This window comes from Tachyglossus aculeatus, chromosome 3 (genome assembly GCF_015852505.1).
Source record: "Tachyglossus aculeatus isolate mTacAcu1 chromosome 3, mTacAcu1.pri, whole genome shotgun sequence".
Lineage (NCBI taxonomy): Eukaryota > Metazoa > Chordata > Mammalia > Monotremata > Tachyglossidae > Tachyglossus > Tachyglossus aculeatus.
In genome coordinates, this window is record NC_052068.1 from 18,670,965 (window position 1) to 18,690,471 (window position 19,507).

Here is a 19,507-nt window from a genome sequence, read left to right on the forward strand (position 1 = left end):
GGATAGATACAAATATTCAGGTTGGATACAATCCCTGTCCCACGTAGGGCTCACAGTCTTAATCCCCAATGAGGTAACCGAGGCACAGAGAAGTGAGGTGATGCAGATCACACAACAAACAAGCAGCGGAGTTGGAATTAGAACCCAGGTCTTTCTGACCCCCAGGCCTGAGATGATGATAATAGTGATGTTAATAACAACAATAATTGTGGTATTTAAGTGTTTACTATGTGGCAGGCACTGTACTAAGCACTGGGGTGGATACAAGCCAATTGGATACGTACATAAATGCTGTGGGGCTGAGGGGGGTTGCAAATCCGAGTGCAAGGGGGTAAAGAGGGGACTGGGAGAAGAGGCAGTGGGGATTTAGGATTTTAAGTCTCCTCCGGCATCAGTAAGGGGATTTACAATATTCTAGAAATTCTAGAAAGTACACAAAGAGGGATTTGAGTTTCCCCTTCCTCAGTGTCCTGTTCACCTCACCCTTTCCGTTTCATTAGAAAAACCATCGAAAGACGTGACTACTAAACACTAAATCGGCACCCTCGATTTCTGATTAAAAGTTCAATTAGGTGCCTTCCGAAAAGATCAGCGTGGCTCAGTGGAGAGAGCACGGGCTTTGGAGTCAGAGGTCCTGAGTTTGAATGCTGACTCCCCCACATGTCTGCTGTGGGACCTTGGGCAAGTCACTTAACTTCTCTGAGCCTCAGTTACCTCATCTATAAAATGGGGATTAAGACTGTGAGCCCCACGTGGGACAACTTGATCACCTTGTAACCCCCCTCCAGCGCTTAGAACAGTGCTCTGCATATAGTAAGCGCCTAACAAATGCCATTATTATTATTATCAGCGATTTAAAACCTCGGCTTTTGTTTTTAAGGTTACACAAGTGGCCGCCGAAAACCTTCCACCTGGGTCGGAAACAGCTTCCAAGAAACAGAAGGGCTTATTCTCCGACGAAGAGGACTCCGAGGTGGGGGGTTCCGTTTGGAACTGCCATCCTGATGCGACATTCTCCCGGTCCTTTCTTGATTCAGTGGTATCCGGGGTGGGAGAGATTTACTGGTACAAAATGGAGTCAGTAGACACACCACTATGATGCCACTGCCAAAACCGGCCCGTAACTCCCGATACTATTCCAGTTACAATCTGTGGGAAAACTATTTTCTGTAGCATTTTGGAAAAATGCTCGCAAAGTGGGAGTTGTGGCTGGCCGCATAGCACTTTCAGGTTTCCCAAGTAGGGCAAAAAAGAGCTGCCGCACCTCAGTCGATGAGGGGCCTCGGAAAGAGAAAGTCCAAGTGACCGAATTCGGAAGAGAACCTATCAGAACCCATTCCTGGCGGCCTCCCATATGCTTTTCAGTCATTTCCCACTTTTCCAAGGCTACAGGATATGTCCAAATTCAAAAAAGCTCTGGCATTCCTTAGTTCCCCATGTCTCCGCAGGGCTTGGCCTAATATTAATGGCAATTGCAGTATTTTTAAGGGTGTACTATGTGCAAGGCACCGAATCGGAAGGTGAGACACAGCCCCTGTCCCATGTGGGGCTAACAGACAGTCACCTTAGCAGGGTTTTAAAAGTGCCATCCAAAAATACCTCAGATGAGATAAGAGCACCTTGGGGATAGAGTTCACACTTGTGCCAAACAAATGAACCCTTCCAGGCACTTAAATGAAAGGTTTGTGTTCTGAAAGAAGGAATTGACCGGAGCTACCAGATACTGGACCCTCAAAGTCCAAAGTTAAAAACTCATCGTTCATGTACATAAAGATTTTTTTAGTGGAGAGTTGCAGTTCAGAAGGAGGGTGTTGGTTTAATAATGCTCGATATTTACTGCTGTTAACTTTTTCTGGGTGTTTTATTTGTTTTTTGATCCAGCAGGACTTATTTTCATCTGCTCAGAATCTGAATAAGTCAAAAACGGCATCTTTTCCCACCAGCAAACTCACCCCAAAGTCACCACTTTCACTCTTCGACGATGAGGACGAGGAGGTAAATTTCACACAGTCGACTGACTTATATCCACACTAGAGGATATGTAGCTTATGGAGAAGCAGCATGGCTTAGTGGGTTCTAATCTGTCAGCTGTGTGACTTTGGGCAAGTCTCTTCACTCCTCTGGGGCTCAGTTCCCTCATCTGTAAAGTGGGGATTACGACTGTGTGCCCCACATGGGACATCCTGATGACCTTGTATCTACCCCAGCGCTTAGAACAGTGCTTGGCATATAGTAAGCGCTTAACAAATACCATTGTTGTTATTATTATTCCTAATATCATAATATTCATTCATTCATTCAATCGTATTTATTGAGCGCTTACTGTGTGCAGGGCACTGTACTAAGCGCTTGGGGAAGTACAAGTTTGCAACATATAGAGACGGTCCCTACCCAAAAGTGGGCTAGTAGTATAAGAATGTAGGTGGGTAGTTTTATATTGTTCCCATACATATTTGTTGAAATTATGACCTGGTTGGGAAAAATTACTGACTTATTTCCAAGGCCATTTTTAAGGCTTCTCAACTAAAACTGAGGCTTTGGGTTCTGTCTTATGGTGGAAATTCATGCAGTGCCTTTGGAATTCATTATCCTAGGATAATCTTTTCGGGACTGCACCTGCCAAGAAACAACCATCTTCTCTACCGAAGTCAACACAGGAGAAAGCAAAGCCGTCTGAAACCCAGAAAAAAAAATCTACCTTGCTTTTCAGCAGTGATGAGGAGGTAAAGTTGTTTTCACCGACGGTAAACGGAATTGGAAGCCATCCATTCGACGTCCTCAGGGAACGGCTTTTGTCCTTAAAGTTCTCATCTTTAGACTCATGCGCCTGTTTCAGTAGCATTTCTGTATTCTACACAGGTGCCCATCAGGAATATCAGTCAGTGGTGTTGATTGAGTGCTTACTGGGTGCAAAGCACTGTACTAAGCGTTTGGAAGAGTGCAGAACAACAGGGTTGGAGGACACATTCCCTGCTCACGGTGAGCCGAGGCCGATTTGATGGTACTAGGCTAAGGAAAACTTTCTGAAGTAGGAACACTGCTGCATTGGGAAATTTCGGGGTTTTTTTGTTAGCTTTATTTTGCCGCTGGATAACTGCTGATATTTAGTGGGCTGATCTTTCTTTTTATAACTAAACTGTAAGCTGTAGTATCTCTAAAATGTAAGCTTGTTGGGGGACTATGTCCGCCATTTCTGTTTGATTGCAATCTCCCAAGCACTTAGTACTGTGCTCTGCACGCAGTAATCGCCCAGTAAATATAACTGATTGATTGAGGACAAGATAAATGGGTGCACACTCAGTTATCCATAAGGGAGTTGGATTCTTATAGAACCCTGGACTAAGGAAAACTCACATCATAGTATGTTATGACTGCCAGAGCGCACATATGCTATATCCCGAAAGACGCATGCTGTGGGAAGAACGTCCCCTAATTCTACCGTTGCGTTCCATCTAAAACATGAAGTGAAGACACATAACTTGGCAAAAGCAAACGTATAGCCCGAAAATATAGAGAAGCAGTGTGGCCTATTGGAAAGACCACGGGGCCACGGAGCCAGAGGACCTGGGTTCTATTCCAGTCCCGGCTCTGCCACGTGTCTGGTGTGTGACCTTGGGAAAGTCACTTGACTTCTCTACGCCTCAGCTTCCTCACCTGTAAAAGGGGATTAAGTGGGATCATCATCAATCGTATTTATTGAGCACTTACTATGTGCAGAGCACTGTACTAAGCGCTTGGCATAGGGACTGTGTCTAGCCCAGTGAATCTGCATCTGCCCCATCGCTTAATTCAGTTCCTGACACACAGTAAGCACTTAACAGATGGCAGGGAATGTGTCTGTTCATTGTTATTTTGTACTCTTCCAAATGCTTCGTTCAGTGCCCTGCCCACAGTAAGCACTCAGTAAGTACAATTGAATGGAAAAAAAAATAGGATTAAATGGAAGATACAGTAATAATAACCTTACACCCAAGCCGGTGAAGTCTTAGCATTGATTCTTTGGATGAAACAGCTTTTAAACAAGCCACATGTGGCGAACTAGAACTGTTAATCAAAAGTGTAGGAGCAACAATTTTAAATGAGTTAACTTTAGAAGACCCACAACTCATTCACTTCCAAGCCAGTAATGCTTTTTAGCAAAATCACTGACTAATATGAAATAACTACTTTATAGAGATAATTTTGTATTTGGTGACCCAAGCGTCCTTAGTGACTAGAAACTATGCAGATTACAAGTGATATAAAAATGTAGGAATGAGGAAGCTTTTTTCTTCTCTCATATGAGCCTCTTAAACATTCGGTGCATTTCGATTTCCTCAGCAGCTTTGCTGTTCCCTTTCTTTGTCCCTCTTTAGCTAAGTTTTCTTGAAATCTTGCTGAAGCTCCCAACCAGGTTCCTTAAATATTTGGAAGGGTTATAAATGTCCCTGCCCTTGATCTGTTTATAATTTGCTTCTGAAAATAGAGGCAGTCTATTCTTGGATAATTTTCAGGTTAAAATACACTCCTTAAGGTTATTAATTCTGAATTTACTTTTTTTCCCCCCTCTCGTTTTTTTTGTCACCCGCAATATTTAACCCAAAATGTCCTAAACCACAAGTTGTTGAGCAGAGAAGGAAGAACTTGAGAAAGGCATACTAATAAGAATAGTAATTTTGGTATTATGTGCTTTCTGTGTGCCAAGCTCTATTTTAAATGCTGGAGTAGATGGAATAAAAGCAGTGTTACTGATGTGCAAAGAAAGCACTTACTAAATGCTGGGGTGGTAATAATAATAATAATAATAATAATAATAATGGTACTTGTTAGTAGATCCAAGTTAAGCAGGTTGGACACAGTCCCTGACCCACATGGGGCTAATGTGGTCTTAATCTCTTAATCCCCATCTTCAACTCTTAGTCCCCAGTTTACAGATGAGATAACTAAGGCCCAGAGACGTGAAGTGACTTGCCCAAAGTCACCCCGCGGACATCTCCTCCCCCTCGTCCCCCTCTCCATCCCCCCATCTTCCCTCCTTCCCTTCCCCACAGCACCTGTATATATGTATATATGGTTGTACATATTTATTACTCTATTTATTTATTTATTTATTTATTTTACTTGTACATATCTATCCTATGTATTTTATTTTGTTGGTATGTTTGGTTTTGTTCTCTGTCTCCGCCTTTTAGACTGTGAGCCCACTGTTGGGTAGGGACTGTCTCTATGTGTTGCCAATTTGTACTTCCCAAGCGCTTAGTACAGTGCTCTGCACATAGTAAGCGCTCAATAAATACGATTGATGATGATGATGATGATGATGATGTGGCAGAGCGGGATTAGAACCCAGATCCTTCTGACTCCCAAGCCGTTGCTCTATCCACTAAGCCACCCTGCTACTCAGGTACAAGGTAATCAATTTGGACACGTGCCCTGTCCCAAGTGGGGCTCCCTGTCTAAAAATTTTAATCCCCGATTTTACAGATAAAGAAACTGTGGCAGCGAGAGTCAATCGATGATATTTATTGAGCCCTTCTTACTGTAAAGGCTCAATAAATATATTTATGTATATATGTAATTATATATAATATATACAGTATTTATTATTATTGTTATTGAGCATATTATTATATGCGGAGCACTTGAGAAGTAAAATGATTTGGCCAGGGTCACCCAGCAGACAAGTGGTTGGAACCCTGCTGTCCCGGGCCTATGCTCATTCCATGCTTATTACAGTGCTCTGCACGCAGTAAGCGCTCAATAAATACAATTGAATGAATGAGAGTATGTTCAAATGTTGATGGGTAAGGAAAACGGATGGGCAGGACCACGGTTCGAAGTATTCGACCGTACAGAATGACGTTTGGGAAGAGTTGAGGACTTGTCTGACTCTTCCTGCCCTGTAAATCTTGTTCTGATCAGCGGGAAGCAGCGAGGCTCAGTGGAAAGAACACGGGCTTGGGAGTCAGAGGTCGTGGGTTCTAATCCCGGCTCCGCCACTTGTCAGCTGTGTGATTTTGGGCAAGTCACTTCACTTCTCTGGGCCTCAGTTACCTCATCTGTAAAATGGGGATTAAGACTGTGAGCCCCACCTGGGACAACCTACTTACCTTGTACCTCCCCCAGTGCTTAGAACAGCGCTTGGCTCATAGTAAGTATTAAGTACTAATATTAAGCATTACCATTCCCTTAGTGGTAATTATCAGCTGTATGACTTTGGGCAAGTCACTTCTCTGTTCCTCAGTTCCCTCATTTGTAATAATAATAATAATAATAATGTTGGTATTTGTTAAGCGCTTACTATGTGCAAAGCACTGTTCTAGGCGCTGGGGTAGATGCAAGGTGATCAGGTTGTCCCACAGGGGGCTCACAGTCTTCATCCCCATTTTACAGATGAGGGAACTGAGGCCCAGAGAAGTGAAGTGGCCCAGAGAAGTGAAGTGACCCAGCTGACAAGTGGCGGAGCCAGGATTTGAACCCACGGCCTCTGACTCCAAAGCCCGTGCTCTTTCCACTGAGCCACGCTGCTTCCCAGCGTGGGAATGGGATTAAGACTGTGAGCCCCCCATGGGACAACCTGATCACCTTGTAACCTCCCCAGCGCTTAGAACAGTGCTTTGCACATAGTAAATGCTTAATAAATGCTATCATTATTATTAGTAGTAGTAGTAAGCGCTTAACAAATACCGTCATTATTATTGTTGCTAGCCATCCTCTAGACTGTAAACTCAGTGTGGACAGGGAACTAATTCGGTTGTATTATACTCTCCCGAGCGCTTAGTACAGAGCCCAGCGTATAGTAATTGTGCAATAAATACCTTGATTGATACTGTGGAACACAGTTTGAAATGGCCTTATAATAATAATACTGGCATTTATTAAGCGCTTACTATGTGCAAAGCACTGTTCTAAGCACTGGGGAGGTTACAAGACAATCAGGTTGTCCCACAGGGGAGCTCACAGTCTTCATCCCCATTTTACAGATGAGGTAACTGAGGCCCAGAGAAGTTAAGTGACTTGCCCAAAATCACACAGCTGACAAGTGGAGGAGCTGGGATTTGAACCCACGACCTCTGACTCCAAAGCCCGTTCTCTTTCCACTGAGCCACACCTTACCCTATCTGAGGCCCAAAGAAGTTAAGTGACTTGCCCAAAGTCACACAGCTAATTGGCTCAATAAATACGATAGACTGAATGAATTGGCGGAGCCGGGATTTGAACCCATGACCTCTGACTCCAAAGCCCGGGCTCTTTCCACTGAGCCACACCTTACCCTATCCCAGAGTAATTGTCCCAGTGTAGCAGGTTCTGGAAAGTTGAATCCAGGGTAGGGAGATGTTATTACAATGATAGTAATAATAATAATGGCATTTATTAAGCACTTACTATGTGCAAAGCACTGTTCTAAGTGCTGGGGAGGTTACACGGTGATCAGGTTGTCTCACGTGGGGGGCTCACAGTCATCATCATCAATCGTATTTATTGAGCGCTTACTATGTGCAGAGCACTGTACTAAGCGCTTGGGAAGTACAAATTGGCAACATGTAGGGACAGTCCCTACCCAACAGTGGGCTCACAGTCTTCATCCCCATTTTCCAGCTGAGGGAACTGAGGCCCAGAGAAGTGAAGTGACTTGCCCAAAGTCACACAGCTGACAGTTGGCAGAGGTGGGATTCGAACCTCTGACCTCTGACTCCAAAGCCTGGGCTCTTTGGATTTTTTTTGTTTTTTAAGTCGGCCCAGTGTCCCGCCAGCATTTTCCCCGGCAGCACAACGAATAACATCAGCTCTGTCTAATAGTTGCCCAGCGTGAATCGTTACCGGGTGCGGGGGGAAGGCAAAGAGGGCCGACTCTGCCCTCCCTCTGCCCCTCCGCCAAGCTAGCTCTCTTCCTCCCTTCAAGGCCCTGCTGAGAGCTCGCCTCCTCCAGGAGGCCTTCCCAGACTGAGCCCCTTCCCTCCTCTCCCCCTCGTCCCCCTCTCCATCCCCCCATCTTACCTCCTTCCCTTCCCCACAGCACCTGTATATATGTATATATGTTTGTACAGATTTATTACTCTATTTATTTATTTATTTTACTTGTACATTTCTATCCTATTTATTTTATTTTGTTGGTATGTTTGGTTCTGTTCTCTGTCTCCCCCTTTTAGACTGTGAGCCCACTGTTGGGTAGGGACTGTCTCTATGTGTTGCCAATTTGTACTTCCCAAGCGCTTAGTACAGTGCTCTGCACATAGTAAGCGCTCAATAAATCCGATTGATTGATTGATTGATTGACTGCAAAGACGCCATGGTTAATGGTCCCCGTCAGGGTGTCCCCGTCCCCTAAAGGGCTCTCCTCCTTTCAGGATCAGTGGCACATCGCCGGCCCGCCGCCCACCCCAGCTTCAGACGTCCAGGCCGGAGGAGACCCGGTGAAAACTAGCGGTGGGCAAGGGCCCGGGGCTAAGCCCTTGAAAAAGACCAGCCTGTTTGAGGAGGAGGATGAAGAAGATTTATTTGTCGTCACCAAGGACAGGTAATCGATTTAAGTCCAATTATTTTCATTCATTCATTCACTCATATCCATTCGGTCATATCTGTTGAAGCAGATTCGCTTCATGCAAGCGACCTCCCACTTTTATTTGTTTGTCGGCATTTGTTAAGCGCTTCCTGTGTGCAAAGCACTGTTCTAAGCGCTGGCGGGGGATACAAAGTGATCAGGTTGTCCCATGTGGGGCTCACAGTCTTAATCCCCATTTTACAGATGAGGGAACTGAGGCTCAGAGAAGTGAAGTGACTTGCCCAAAGTCCCACAGCAGACGTGTGGCGGGGCCGGGATTCGAACCCATGACCTGTGACTCCAAAGCCCGGGCTCTTTCCACTGAGCCACGCTGCTTCTTTTATTCTCTGCCTGAGGTCTTCAAGGCCAGAAACCGGAATATGTGAGGTGGAAAAGGAGAGCTTTGCTTTATGCAAGCAACCTCCAGCTTTTCCTTCTCTGTCCAAGGTCTTCAAAGGCACAGAAGAGAGTGTTTGAGCTGAAAAAGGAGCAATTTGCTCTGTGCACCTACTGTGCACAGAGTAATAATAATAATGATGATGGCATTTGTTCATTCATTCAGTCGTATTTATTGAGTGCCTACTGTGTGCAGAGCACTGGACTAAGCGCTTAGGAAGGACAAGTCGGCAACATATAGAGACGGTCCCTACCCAACAACGGGCTCTCAGTCTAGAAGGGGGAGACAGACAATGAAACAGAACATGTAGACCGTTAGAATAAATAGATTTATAGCTATATGCACCTCATTAATAAAATAAATAGAGTAGTAAATATGTACAAGTAAAATAGAGTAAAAAATCTGTACAAATATATACAAGTGCTGTGGGGAGGGGAAGGAGGTGGGGCGGGGGGGCGATGGGGAGGAGGAGAGGAAAAAGGGGGCTCAGTCTGGGAAGGCCTCCTGGAGGAGGGGAGCTCTCAGTAGGGCTTACTACGTGCCAAGCACTATTCTAAGCGCTGGGGGTGAATACAAGGTAATCAGGTTGTCCCACATGGGGCTCACAGTTTTCATCCCCATTTTCCAGGTGAGGAAACTGAGGCCCAGAGAAGTGAAGTGGCTTGCCCAAAGTCACACAGCTGACAAGTGGCAGAGCCAGGATTAGAACCCATGACCTCTGACTCCCAAGCCCGGGCTCTTTCTACTGAGCCACGCTGCTTTTCAGAGTACTGTACTGAGCGATTGGGAGAGTACAGTGTGACAACAAACAGACTCATTCCTGCCCACGATGAGCTCAACAAACAGACTCATTCCTGCCCACGATGAGCTCGCAGTCTAGAGGGGGAGACAGACATTAATATAAATAAATGCATAAATAGATAAATAAAATAAATGACAGATAGTTGCATATGTGCTGTGGGGGTGGGAGGGAGGATGAATGAAGGAGCAAGTTAAGAGTGGCGCAGAAAGGAGAGGGATAAGGGGTGGGGGGGCTTAGTCAGGGAAGGCTTCTTGGAAGAGATGTGCCTTCAATAAAGTTTTGAAGTAGGGGAGAGCAATTATCTGTCTGATAAGAGGAGGGAGGGCATTCCTGGTCAGAAGTAGGATATACCTCCTCCAGGAGGCCTTCCCAGACTGAGCCCCTTCCTTCCTCTCCCCCTCGTCCCCCTCTCCATCCCCCCATCTTACCTCCTTCCCTTCCCCACAGCACCTGTATATATGTTTGTCCATATTTATTACTCTATTTATTTATTTTACTTGTACATATCTATTCTATTTATCTTATTTTGTTAGTATGTTTGGTTTTGTTCTCTGTCTCCCCCTTTTAGACCGTGAGCCCACTGTTGGGTAGGGACTGTCTCTATATGTTGCCAACTTGGACTTCCCAAGCGCTTAGTACAGTGCTCTGCACACAGTAAGCGCTCAGTAAATACGATTGATTGATTGATATGAGCGAGGGGTCAGTGGCAAGATGGATGAGATCGAGGTACAGTGAGAAGGTTTGCATGAAAGGAGACACTAATTAGCCACGTTCCCTGCCCATAACAAACTTACAGTCTAGAGGAGGAGAGGGACAGTAATATTAATTCATTCACTCATTCATTTGTCATATTCATTGATCACTTACTGTTTGCAGATCGCCGTACTAAGTGCTTGGGAGAGGACAGTACAACAATAAACAGACATATTCCCTGCCCACAGCAAGCTTACAGTCTAGAGGGGGAGACAGACATTAATAGAAATAAATAAATTACAGTTATGAACAAAGTGCTGTGGGGCAGAGGACAGAAGAGGTTTGGTAGGCACCCTTCATCAATCGTATTTATTGAGCACTTACTGTGTGCAGAGCACTGTACTAAACCCTTCTCCTCCCCGAGGCCTTCCCCAGTTAAGCCCTCGTTGCCCCAATGTGCTTTATATATGCATATATATATATGCATGGCTCAGTGGAAAGAGCACGGGCTTTGGAGTCAGAGGTCATGGGTTCAAATCCCGACTCTGCCACATGACTGCTGTGTGACCTTGGGCAAGTCACTTAACTCCTCTGAGCCTCAGTTCCCTCATCTGTAAAATGGGGATTAAAACTGTGAGCCCCACGTGGGACAACTTGATCACCTTGTATCCCGCCCAGCGTTTAGAACAGTGCTTTGCACATAGTAAGCGCCTAACAAATGCCATCATCATCATAAGCAGCAGAGAAGCAGCGTGGCTCAGTGGAAAGGGCCCGGGCTTTGGAGTCAGAGGTCATGGGTTCAAATCCCAGCTCTGCCAATTGTCAGCTGTGTGACTTTGGGCAAGTCACTCCACTTCTCTGGGCCTCAGTGACCTCATCTGTAAAATGGGGGTGAAGACCGTGAGCCCCCCGTGGGACAACGTGATCGCCTTGTAACCTCCCCAGCGCTTAGAACAGTGCTTTGCACATAGTAAGCGCTTAATAAATGCCATTATTATTATTATTTCCCTTCTGCGTCTTCTGTGACTTTGATGTGTGACCCTTGGACATTTGAGATTCGCCCTACCCCAGCCCCACAGCACCTATCTTTAAATTCTATATCATAAAATATTTATTCATATTAATGTTTGTCTCCCCCTCTAGACCATAAGCTTGTTGTGAGCAGGGGACGTTCTGTTATATTGTGCTCTCCCAAGTGCTTAGTACAGCGCTCTACACATAGTATGCGCTCAATAAATATGATTGATTGCCCTCGAGCAATTTACAATCTATGGGGGAAGGCAGATATTAAAATAGATTAATAGATTAATAATTAAAATAATTAATAGATAGGGGAAACAGCTGAGTATAGGGACAGCCTGATTACCTAGTATCTACCCCGGCACTTAGAACAGTGCTTGGCACCTAGTAAGCGCTTAACAAATACCATCATTATTATTATTATGAGAGAAGCAGCATTCATTCATTCATTCAATCGTTTATTGAGTGCTTACTGTGTGCAGAGCACTGTACAAAGCGCTTGGGAAGTACAAGTCGGCATGGCCTAGTGGAGCACGGGACTGGGATTCAGGAGGACCTGGGTTCTAATCCTGACTCTGCCCCTTGTCTGCTGTGTGACCTTGGGCAAGCCACTTCATAAAGTGGCTTCTTCTCCTTAAAGCCACTTCTCTGTGCCTCAGTGACCTCATCTGTAGAGTGGGGTTTAAGACTTTTAACCCCATGTGGAACACGGACTCTGTCCATCGTGATGGTCTTCTATCTACCCCCGCAGCGCTCAGTACAGTGCCTGCTACCGAGTGAGCCTTTAACAAATACAGTAATAAAAATTGGGTCAAGAAGCAGCATGGCTTGTAATAAATAAAGATGGTATTTGTTAAGCGCTTACCATGTGCAAAGCACTGTTCTAAGCTCTGGGGAGGTTACAAGGTGATCAGGTTGTCCCACGGGGGGCTCACGGTTTTAATCCCCATTTTACAGATGAGGGAACTGAGGCCCAGAGAAGTTAAGTGACTTGCCCAGTGTCACACAGCTGACAGTTGGCAGAACCGGGATTTGAACCCATGACCTCTGACTCCAAAGCCCGGGCTCTTTCCACTGAGCCATGCCGCTTCTCCGCTGCCTATGATGATGAGTGCTTACTATGTGCAGAGCACTGTTCTAAGCGCTGGGTGGGATACAAGGTGATCAAGTTGTCCCACGTGGGGCTCACAGTCTTAATCCCCGTTTTGCAGATGAGGGAACTGAGGCTCAGAGGAGTTAAGTGACTCGCCCAAGGTCACACAGCAGTCATGTGGCGGAGTCGGGATTTGAACCCATGACCTCCGACTCCAAAGCCCGGGCTCTGTCCACTGAGCCACGCTGCTTATATATGTACGTAAAGCCGTGGGGCTTCTGGTTACGCGGCACGTTTCAATTCGGAGTCCTAGTGATATTGCAACGTAAAGTATAGGATGACCTATCTAAAAATAAACCTCATTTAATGTTTTAAATGGGCAACATCCTGTGAGACTGTGCTCTTCGCTCTCCACCTTGTTGCTCTCTTAGGTGCAGGATATTTCATTTTGGTCCCGTTGCGCCCTAATTCTTTGTAACCCACCTCAAGCAGGGCAAGCAAGCTCACTGAAATGAAATTATGTCAGGGAGGTGTAAAGTATTCCCTATCTGAAAATACGTATGACCACCAGGCCAGATAGTCTCGGGGAAAAAATAATAATAATAATAATAATGATTATTTAGACTGTAATAATGATGATGTAATAATGATTTTTTAGACTGTGAGCCCACTGTTGGGTAGGGACTGTCTCTATATGTTGCCAATTTGTACTTCCCAAGCGCTTAGTACAGTGCTTTGCACATAGTAAGCGCTCAATAAATACGATTGATGATGATGATGGCATTTATTAAGCGCTTACTATGTGCAAAGCACTGTTCTAAGCGCTGGGGAGTTTACAAGGTGATCAGGTTGTCCCACGTGGGGCTCACAGTCTTAACCCCCGTTTGTACAGATGAGGTAACTGAGGCCCAGAGAAGTGAAGTGACTTGCCCAAAGTCACACAGCTGACAAGTGGTGGAGCCGGGATTTGAACCCATGACCTCTGGCTCCAAGCTACGCTGCTTCCCCGCGGGATAGGTGGGAGTGGATTAAAAGAGATTGCACACGGGAAAGATGAAAGAAAAATGAACTGTTTAATCGATGAGTGGTATTGGAGAAGCAGCGTGGCTCAGTGGAAAGAGCCCGGGCTTTGGAGTCAGAGGTCAGGGGTTCAAATCCCGGCTCTGCCAATTGTCAGCTGTGTGACTTTGGGCAAGTCACTTCACTTCTCTGGCCCTCAGTTACCTCATCTGTAAAATGGGGATTAAGACTGTGAGCCCCCCGTGGGACAACTTGATCACCTTGTAACCTCCCCAGCCCTTGGAACAGTGCTTTGCACATAGTAAGCACTTTATAAATGCCATCATTATTATTATTATCATTTATTGAACACCAGCCACTGCGTACAGAGCACCGTACTAAGTGCTCGGGAGAGTGCAGGAGAATTATAAAGGAATTGAAGTTTGCCTAGAGGTCTGTGTTGCAGATTTGCTCTAACTGTATTTAAGATTTTATATTTAGTCACCAGTTTCTCGGGGGCACCGTATTATTGTTTGATTGACCAGTTGGGGTTGTTTTGTTTGTCCTACAGTCAGAAAAAGAGCCCGAAAACATCTCTCTTGTTTGAAGAAGATGCTGATAGCGGGGGATCTCTTTTTGGCTCTCCTCCATCCTCGGCTCCTCACGAAACAACGGTATCTTTTCTCTGCTGCTTAGATAGCCGCGACATCCGCACCTCTTACTGCACTGTGAGCCCACTGTTGGGTAGGGACCGTCTCTATATGTTGCCAATTTGTACTTCCCAAGCGCTTAGTACAGTGCTCTGCACACAGTAAGCGCTCAATAAATACGATTGATGATGATGATGATGATAAGCACTTGGTCCAGAGTGTGAGGCCGTTGCCTTAAAGGAATTTCTTTCACTGTCTGGACTGGGGACTTCCCAGCTACTATTTGTGTCCTCAAGAGTTACTTCCCAGCTGCTTCTCAGTAATCCCAACTCTGCCACGTGTCTGCTGTGTGACCTTGGGCATGTCACCTAACTTCTTTGAGCCTCCGTTCCCTCATCTGTAAAATGGGGATTAAGACTGTGAGCCCCCCGTGGAACAACCTGATTACCTTGTATCCCCCCACCCAGCGCTTAGAACAGTACTTTGCACATAGTAAGCGCTTAACAAATGCCATTATTATTATTGTTATTATTATTATTAATAACTTCCCAGTAACTGTTGAGAAGCAGCGTGGCTTAGTGGATAGCACACAAACCTAGGAATCAGAAGGTCATGGGCTCTGATTCCGGCTCCACCACGTGTCCGCTGTGTGACCTTGGGCTAGTCGCTTCACTTCTCTGGGCCTCAGTTACCTCTTTGGGAAAATAGGGTTTAAGAGCGTGAGCCCCATGGGGGGCAGGGACTGTGTCCAGCCTCACTACTTTGTATCCACCCCAGTGCTTAGGATAATAATAATAATGGTATTTGTTAAGCGCTTACTATGTGCAGAGCACTGTTCTAAGTGCTGGGGGGCTTACAAGGTGATCAAGTTGTCCCATGTGGGGCTCACAGTCTTAATCCCCATTTTGCAGATGAGGTAACTGAGGCTCAGAGAAGTTAAGTGACTTGCCCAAGGTCACACAGCAGACATGTGGGGGAGTCGGGGTTCGAACCCATGACCTCTGACCCCAAAGCCCGCGCTCTTTCCACTGAGCCACGCTGCTCCTCTGAATAGTACTTGGCACATAGTAAGCTCTTAGCAAGTACCATCATCATCATCAATCGTATTTATTGAGCGCTTACTATGTGCAGAGCACTGTACTAAGCGCTTGGGAAGTACAAATTGGCAACATATAGAGACAGTCCCTACCCAACAGTGGGCTCACAGTCTAAAGTACCATAATTATTATTATTCTAATACGAATTGTGGTTTTCCTTAAGCACAGGCAGAGCCGGGATTAGAACACAGGCCCCCGACTTCCAAGAATTATTAATTGTGGTTATTTTGTTGAGCACTTACATTGCGCCCAGCACTGTACTGAGTGCTGGGGTAGATCCAGGATAATCAGGATGTGTACAGTCCCTGTCTCACGTGGGGCTTGACAGTCTAATTAGAAGGGAGAGAGGATGTTGAATCCCCATTTTATAAGCGGAGAGTCTCACTTGCCCTTATCAGGCAGCAGTGTGGCTTAGTGAAAGACTTACTTAGTCGCTTAGTACAGTGCTCTGCGCATAGTAAGCGCTCAATAAATACGATTGATGATGATGATGACAAGAACCCAGGCCTGGGCATCAAAGGACGTGGGTTCTAATCCCAGCTCTACCACATGTCTACTGCTTTCAATTATATATTATAAATTACTCATATTAGTGTCTGTCTCTCCCTGTAGACTGTAAATTTGTTATGGGTTGGGAGCGTGTCTGCCAATTGTGTTGTATTATACTCTCCCAAGCAGCATGAGAAGCAGCGTAGCTCAGTGGAAAGAGCCCGGGCTTTGGAGTCAGAGGTCATGGGTTCGAATCCCGGGCCTGCGCCACTTCTCAGCTGTGTGACTTCGGGCAAGTAGAGAAGCTACTTAGAAGCTACTTCTCTTCTGCTTAGAGAAGCAGCGTGGCTCAGTGGAAAAAGCCCGGGCTTTGGAGTCAGAGGTCATGGGTTCAAATCCCAGCTCCACCACTGTCAACTGTGTGACTTTGGGCAAGTCATTTAACTTCCCTGGGCCTCAGTTCCCTCATCTGTAAAATGGGGATGAAGACTGTGAGCCCCATGTGGGACAACCTGATCACCTTGTAAATTCCCCAGCGCTTAGAACAGTGCTCTCTCTGCACATAGTAAGCACTTAATAAATGCCATTATTATTATTATTATTATTATTATTATGTCACTTCACTTCTCTGGGCCTCAGTTCCCCCATCTGTAAAATGGGGATTAAGACTGTGAGCCCCATGTGGGACAACCTGATCACCTTGTAAATTCCCCAGCGCTTAGAACAGTGCTCTGCACATAGTAAGCACTTAATAAATGCCATTATTATTATTATTATTATAAGTCACTTCACTTCTCTGGGCCTCAGTTCCCCCATCTGTAAAATGGGGATTAAGACTGTGAGCCCCAGGTGGGACAACCTGATCACCTTGTAACCTCCCCAGCGCTTAGAACGGTGCTTTGCCCATAGTAAGCACTTAATAAATGCAGTTAAAAAAGCGCTTAGTACAGTGCTTTGAACATAGGAAGCACTCAGTAAATACCATTGACTGCTGTACGATCTTGGGCAAGTCATCTTGCTTCTCCGCCTCAGTTTATTCGTGCATTCAATCCTATTTACTGAGTGCTTACTGTGTGCGGAGCACTATACTACGCGCTTGGGAGAGTACAGTATAGCAATAAAGACACATTCCCTGCCCACAGTGACTTAGAGTCTAGAGTTACATCAGTTACCTCATATTTCATCTGTAAAAAAAGGTAAATGTGGATTAAATATGATTCCCTTCCTCTAAAACTGTAAGCCCCATGTGAGACAAGAACTGTGTCCAACCTGATTAATTTGGGATTACCCCCGTGTTCAGGGCAGTGCCACCACTTGCCTGCTGTGTGACCTTGGGCAATCACTTAACTTCTCTGTGCCTCAATTACCTCATCTGGAAAGTGGCAAATGAGACTGTGAGCCCCAGGTGGGACATGAACTGTGTCCAACCCGATGGTCTTGTATCCACCCCGGCGCTTAGTTGAGTGCCTGGCACATACTAAGCACTTAATAAATGCCACAGTTATCATTATTGTAAGTGCTTAACAAATGCCACAGTAATTATAATAATAATAATAATGGTATTTAGCGCTTACTATGTGCCAACCACTGTTCTATTGGGTTGCCCCCCTTGGGGCTCACAGTCTTAGTGCCCATTTTACAGATGAGGTAACCGAGGCCCAGAGAGGTGAAGCGGCTTGCCCAAAGTCACACAGAGCTGACAAGTGGCAGAGCCGGGATTAGAACCCGTGACCTCTGACTCCCAAGCCCGGGCTCTTACCACTAAGCCACACTGCTTCTCAGTTACGTTCTCTAACGATCTTACAAATAACGTTGTATTTAGGGAAACGGCGACGCTGACTTACCCCTTGACACATCCCACCTAATGGCAAACGAAGAGGTAGAACCGAGGCTCCCGACTACTCTCTTAGTAGTCGCTTAGTACAGTGCTCTGCACGCAGTAAGCGCTCAATAAATACAATTGATTGATTAGTACTTTTCTCCCTCGGCCTCGCTGCCTTCTCTCTAACTAGTCACGAGTTCAGACTCAGGAGCCTTTATCGGGCAAAAGCGGTTTCCTGTGACCCCTGGTAGCCCTCCTGACAAGTCGATGAAGCGAGCGTAGGAACCTGGGTGCCAAGCCGTAAAACTCCATTTCCACTTTTCGTCTTTAAACGACTTTTCCGATTGGAAGAGACAGAGCTGGAGACGGGACTCTCCCCCTTGACGGCTCATCACTTGAGGAAGTGGTAACATGTATTTTGTAATCCCCAGGCTGCATGCAGTAAGGTCGGGACTAAGGGAAGGGAAATGGACGCGACTGGCCACACAGTTGCGTTTTGGGTTTCAAGGAAAAATAAGTTCTTGGGGGCGTTCCCTAACGTGACCGCTCCAAAGGGAAATCAGTAGGGAAAATTCCCAAGAATCAGTAACGACTCGACTGCCCCCCCCTCCCAAAAAAATCCTCATTTAAAACTCATTTCCTTCAGGAAACTTTTTGCAGTGGACGGTGACGCAAAAACACAACTAAAAACTTCCGTCAACCACCCTGACCCCCTTCTCCCCCACAAGTTGAACTCGGTCCCTTCGGAAAGAAAGCGATCGTCGGCAGTGGAGTTTGACTTGAGCGCTTTCCGTCGGGCACCTAGTACGATAAATCCCGCTGCGGCTCTGGGACTAGCGTGATTCTCCCATTTGGTAGGAAAAAGAACGATCCCCGGCGGCCGGGCCCTTACTGTTCCGTGACGAGGAAGAAAAGGCGGCTCCTTTCGGGGCGGCGAAATCAGCGGAGAAGAAGGCCGAGAGTGTCGGGAAGACAGTGGGAGAAACCGCGTTCAAAATGCCAGGGAAGGTGAGCCTTTTTCTTCCCTTAGATGTCCAAGACTTCTCTTGTCCTTCTCGGCCTTTCTTAATTATTTCCTCATAGATCAGTTTGCATGTCGTTAGGGATGTAGTATCCATCCGAGTCATTTTTCTCTGCCTCCTTCTACTGCTTCTTTCTTTTCTTTGCCCAGCCACCACTGAAAGGTAGCCTGCCGCGAGTATCTCTAATTGTTCAATGTGTCGTTTCTGTTTTATCGTTCCCCGAGTACAGCCGTGCCTGGTGAAGTTTGGTTTTGACTTCTGATCAAACCCGTCCGAGTCTGGGATTTTTTGGCGTCAAGAGCCAAGTCTCTTTTGATCGTATTTATTGAGCACTTACTGTGTGCAAAGCACTATTCTGAGAGCTCGGGAGAGTCCAGCATAACAATAAACAGACACATTCCCGGCCCACAGTAATAATAGTAATAATAATAATGGCATTTATTAAGCGCTTACTATGTGCAAAGCACTGTTCTAAGCGCTGGGGAGTTTACAAGGTGATCAGGTTGTCCCATGGGGGGCTCACAATCTTAATCCCCATTTTACAGATGAGGGAACTGAGGCCCAGAGAAGTGAAGTGACTTGCCCAAAGTCACCCAGCTGACAATTGGCGGAGCCGGGATTTGAACCCGTGAACTCTGACTCCAAAGCCCGGGCTCTTTCCAGTGAGCCACGCTGCTTCTCCAACAACAAAATTGCAGTCCAGAAGGGGAGATAGACAATATGGGTACTCTCCCAAACGCTTAGTACAGTGCTCTCCACCCAGTAAATGCTCAATAAATGCAACCGAATGAATGACTAAAATAGTAAATTATAGCTTCTTTCCTTCTGTAGGCCTCATCTTCACAGTGCCAGGTCCAGATGGTGTTTGTTAAGCGCTTACTATGTGCCAAGCACTGTTTTAA

General features: G+C 45.9%; 1 protein-coding gene across 5 annotated transcripts in view; it reads left to right on the forward strand.

Annotated features, from left to right (window-relative positions):
* The window catches only part of WASHC2C (WASH complex subunit 2C), a 99,449-nt gene that overhangs the window by 57,522 nt on the left and 22,420 nt on the right, over window positions 1-19,507 (forward strand). For 4 of the 5 annotated variants that reach the window (XM_038743304.1, XM_038743307.1, XM_038743308.1 and 1 more), the window contains 6 exons: window positions 881-973; window positions 1,882-1,995; window positions 2,595-2,723; window positions 8,328-8,497; window positions 14,097-14,199; window positions 18,442-18,591. In XM_038743304.1, the coding sequence (XP_038599232.1) occupies window positions 881-973; window positions 1,882-1,995; window positions 2,595-2,723; window positions 8,328-8,497; window positions 14,097-14,199; window positions 18,442-18,591 (759 nt within the window). The remainder of the gene's footprint in view (window positions 1-880; window positions 974-1,881; window positions 1,996-2,594; window positions 2,724-8,327; window positions 8,498-14,096; window positions 14,200-18,441; window positions 18,592-19,507) is intronic. The other variant, XM_038743305.1, reaches the window with a different exon arrangement.